The sequence below is a fragment of the Triticum aestivum genome, chromosome 5B (assembly GCF_018294505.1).
Source record: "Triticum aestivum cultivar Chinese Spring chromosome 5B, IWGSC CS RefSeq v2.1, whole genome shotgun sequence".
NCBI classification, from domain to species: Eukaryota; Viridiplantae; Streptophyta; class Magnoliopsida; order Poales; family Poaceae; genus Triticum; species Triticum aestivum.
In genome coordinates, this window is record NC_057807.1 from 702,716,019 (window position 1) to 702,720,938 (window position 4,920).

Genomic DNA, 4,920 nt, shown 5'->3' on the forward strand with positions numbered 1-4,920 from the left:
ACGGCAGTACTCGGCCTAGTGGACGTCTGACACGTCGCCGAACAAACTAGCCACAGCAGCAGCGAGTGTATGACACGGCGCAGCGATGGCAGACACGTCACCGAGCAAACCACGCCACCAGTGGGCAGTAGCAGAGCTTTTTTTTTTCTTTTTTGCGGGTGCAATAGCAGAGCTTCCACAGGGCCAAAGTGTAGCCAAGCAAACCGCGCCACGGCATTTCCACTTTATATTAACCATTGAATTGTCGATACAAATGGATGTTGTTTCTAAGAACAACAGTGGATAAACTGGTACTCCAACAGTAATCAATCTGATAACACTACAACTCAGAATAAAATAAAATAAAGAGAGAACTTGTAATAGGTAGCTGCTGCACACCAACTGTTCCAGCACAAATTATTGTACTGTCGTAAAATACTGCATGATACACAATACAGTCAATACTGCACACCAACTGTTTCAGCACAAATTATTGGAAATAAAAGAAAAAACATGATCCAAGATGCACCTGGAGATTAAGTCTCAGCTACCAAAAGTAATAATAAAGGAAACAATAAGAAGCAAACACAACACAGGTAGTGAGTAGCGACTGAGAGCACACTTTCTGAAGGTAATTGTGCTTCAGCTTCCATATCAATGCTCTCATCTGGAAGTACACTGAATAGTACTAGCTTCGGTTAGTCCTTCAGTATGACCTTTCCAAGCAAAAGGCTAGCCAACCGCACCTCGTGTCCTGGACCGGAAAAAAGAAATCATAGTTATAACATGTGAATTTGGAATCCTTCAGCATCTCGCTTTGTACAAAATCGATGTGTATGGAGAAAACAATACTTAAGGCAATGTTTGTAAATGGAAAAGAGTGAACGAATAGAATCTGTCTTCACATACCTCTTGCATTTCATAGGATGAGGTGTCACCATATTCGGCTACCTCAAGTCCTCCTCGTCACTGCCGATCTCGTTATACTTTCCATAGAATTCCTCTGAAATATCAATTGCGGGACGGTTCGGGTGGATGCATGCTTCTTTCCTGATGGCAGCAGCGGCAGCCTTGATTTCGGAAGGTGTTACATCCACTCTGTAAAAACTTAATACTGCTTCTCTGAGAGATGAAAGATGCTGAAAACCTAATTCGAAGCCAGAATGTCTTGCCAGTGACACATGCAGTCGCAAATTAAGCTTCTCAAGCTTCGGCATAGCTCCTTCCATGAACTTAACGTGCGCCCCAGCCACACTGTAGATGACAAACTTAATGAGGCACTGAAATCCGGTACTTGCTTGGACTTCGATCAGTTCAACTGGGTCGGCTACGAAGGACAGTTTCAGATAAAGTAAGCTTGCAAGTTCACCAAGAGTGTGCAGATCCTCCTCCTTTAATTCAGTTAAGCTGATCTCCAGGTAAGCAAGACTGGTGAGTGCCGGTGCAGTCCACTTTGGAATATTCATGAAACAATAGTCACCGGAGATACGAAATATTTGAAGGGAAGATGGTAGAAGGGACCAAGAATCTAACAACTCAAGGGAACCACCAGGCTTATGTATCCATAGAGATCGGAGTTTGCAGGTGCCTAGCTTGCATAACAAGGAGAATAACAGCTCTTCATGCTTCTTGCACTTGTCAGATCTTCCACTATCGAGGTATACTTTGAGTTCATCCAAATTTATCATGTTCGCGAGCTCCTCCACCGCATCTGTTTCACTCCGTGAAACATTAAAGCTTGAGATCACCCGTAAGTTCCTCATACCCCCAAGGCCGTTTGGTATCTTTGTTTGCCCTGCACCATGCAGGTGCTCTAGTTTAGTGAACTTAAAAGTTCCATCTGGCAACTCCTGCACGGATGTGTTCCGCAGATCTAGGGTCTCTAAATTGCCTAGCTCCACGGTCCCTGATGGTAACTCTGATATGGACTTTCCACTAAGACACAGGTACTTCAGTCGAAATAATTTGTCAATGTCATTCATAATATAATCCTCCAAACCAACGCAATCTTCAACATCCAATACATGTAAACCTCCAAATTTAACAAGACTAGGCAAGAGTTTGATGCAACCTGCAGATGCTGTCACTATTAGAGATCGTACGTGGCTTAGATCTTCATTTGCTAGTGCAGATGCAAGCTCCTGGTCAATGTGCTGGACAGATAGCCGTCGAATAAAACCTTGTCGATTTACCAAACCATGTAGCCCAGTGCTTACCAATGTGGTAAAATTATCTTCAGTGGATTTTGAAATAATAAGTTCAAGAATCATGTCATGAACTCGACAAGCACGAGCCTTACCATCATAGCCAATATCCACTGGTAAGATCATGCTTTTATTGATAAGCATGTAAAAGTAGTTCTCGGCAACCTCTTGTCTGCTCCGTCCATTCTCTTCAGAGATAAGTCCTTCTGCTATCCATAGTCTCACTAGTCTCTCTCTTTCAATCACATAGTCCTCAGGAAATATACTTAGGTACAATAAGCATGCCCTGAGAGGAAGTGAAAGATCATTGTACGAAAGGGATAGTATGCTACGCATTCCCTCCAGAGACCGGGTTTTTTCCATTGCAGACCCAATTGACCTTTTGACCTGCTCCCAGTCCTCTTTGACAGCTGGTTTGTTTGCTAGAAGACCAGATATACTTACAATTGCCAATGGTAGGCCTCCACATTTTTTAAGGATTTTATTTGAAACTTCTTTCAGGGAATCAGGGCAGTCTTCAGAGCCAAATATTCTTTTGAAAAACAAACTTTTAGAGTGAACATCACTCAGGGCTTTCATTTCATACACGCGGTCCTCACGGCCAACACAACATGCCAATGCTACCTCAACAATGCGTGTGGTAGTGATAATTCTGCTCGAACAATTATTCTCTGGAAAAGCACACTTGATGGTGTTCCATGCTTGTCTAGACCATATGTCATCAACTATGACGAGATACCTGGTAAATATTAGCAGATGATGTAAACCATTTATGATAAGGGATTCAACTAGGAAACATAAAAATGTCATAACACTCCAAGAATACATCATACACTTCATGGTTCGAAATCGGATTCTTGGGTAGAGCAAAATGGACTTCTACCCATCTGTAAGGCTTCACCCTGGTTTATTAACCAGATATACAAAGGTGTGCGTATATTTGATTACATTGTGTGACATGCTTTTAGCATACATGGTAAGAACGCCTAGAATCATGCAAACCTCCATGATGGGATTAATGTTATTTGTTAGCAAGTGAAAAATTAATAACACACGCAGCAAGAATTACACTACTAAAATAATAAGCCCCATGAAACAAAATAAAGTAATAAGTAGCCATAGAATACGTTTCAGCAAAAAAAATACCTCTTATCTTGTAGTAGCTCTCTCAACTTTGCAATAGATGTCATTTCATCCCAAACATCGATATCTTTTATAAATCCATCTGGACAAGGCACTTTGTAGATCACATCCTTGATAATACTCTTAATACTTGGTTTTTGCGAAACTGATACAAAAGCCCTAAAATGAAAATGAGTTTCAATCTTGCGGTAGATTTCGCTCGCTAGGGCAGTTTTTCCCAACCCACCAAACCCAATAATAGACAACACCTTGCAATTATTAGATGAGCTGTTTCCTTCTAGCATCCATTTGGCAATATCGTCTCTTGGACCATCCAAACCCACAAGGTGCACATCCTTAGCTAAAAGGTCAACCAGACGGGGATCCACGGCTTTATGGGTGCTACAAAGGGTATCATCTAGCTTGGAACTATTTTTTAAGTCTTTCACTTCATTGATACGAACCTTGAGTTGGTCGATTTGACCGGCGATTCCACGCAGAGACAAAAGCGTCTTCAGATTACGGGCGGCCTTGCGGAAAAACTCCTTGAAGCCGCCATGACGGCCGTCACTGCCGAGCTGGTGAATGAACTTGTCGATGCAATACTCGGTGTCATAGGCCAACTCCCTGAGCAATGCTATCCATGTCTTCACTTCGACGGCTTGTTCTTCTAGCATCTCGGGATCGTAATCTTTTACGGTAGCATGCATGCTGGTGAGCTCAGATCTGAGGGAGCCGATGAGAGTGCGGACCCCCCTCATGCGGCCATACTCGCCGGCGTGGAGAGCGTTGAGCTTCTCCAGTAGGGGACCCAGTGGGCCTACTACAGCGCTCACCACAGCACGCGCCATGGATCTCTAGCTTAGCTTGTGACTGCGTCTGCGTGTGCTGGGTGGGAGGAGTGGAGACTGGAGAGTGGTTCGGGGAAGCGGCGTAGAGGACCCAGAAATTGGTGAGCTGGGTGGGACAAGCTGCAAGCTTTCGCGGACAAATCGCAAGCATTTGGGAGGAGAAGGCGGAGGAAGTGAGAGCGAGAAAGAGAAGTGGCGGCGGAGGGAGATGGGGATCGGAAGGGGAGGACCGAGAGGGAAGACTGGTCGTAGGCCCTAATGATGCGATGGCTCAAAAATGTAATTTTGCGAGGGGTAGTGGATTAGCATGTGCATAAAGCTAGTAGTTAAACATGGCACAGGGTGTAAAAGCAAATAAAGTAAAGAACGCGTCTGTGTTCACTGTTCAGTCCCGACAGGGAGAACCTTAGCTCTCAAACCGAGAGCATCTTTTATTATTGCCGGCCACTTTGTATGTACTCCGTGTTTTTACGTTACTACCGTGACATAGTGTCAAAACACCCTTTTTTTTAAAAGGAGGATTTACCCCGCCTCTGCATCTGAACGATGTATGCAGTCATTTTATTAATTATTTTTAGAGACCTTACAAATCATTACATCAGTAAGTGTGAAGTCACCATCTAGGCGACCCCTGTCGCTTCTCCTATCCCCTTGATGCATGTGTGCCGAATGTCCGAGGCTAATACCAAACACATCGCACCAAAGCCTAACATCTAATGCCGGATGCTCAATCCCAGCCACATGCCGGGAACGGGTCACATACC

The 4,920-nt window shown here is 44.0% G+C and overlaps 1 protein-coding gene across 1 annotated transcript; it reads right to left on the reverse strand.

Annotated features, from left to right (window-relative positions):
- Positions 1–332: 332 nt before the first annotated feature.
- Positions 333–4,389, reverse strand: LOC123114382 (disease resistance protein PIK6-NP). The gene is made up of 3 exons (XM_044535827.1): positions 3,330–4,389; positions 889–2,922; positions 333–733 (listed from the first exon to the last, which is right to left on the reverse strand). Exons 1-2 carry the CDS (start codon positions 4,154–4,156, stop codon positions 927–929), a joined length of 2,823 nt encoding a protein of 940 aa, XP_044391762.1. The 5' UTR covers positions 4,157–4,389; the 3' UTR covers positions 333–733; positions 889–926.
- Positions 4,390–4,920: the final 531 nt, after the last annotated feature.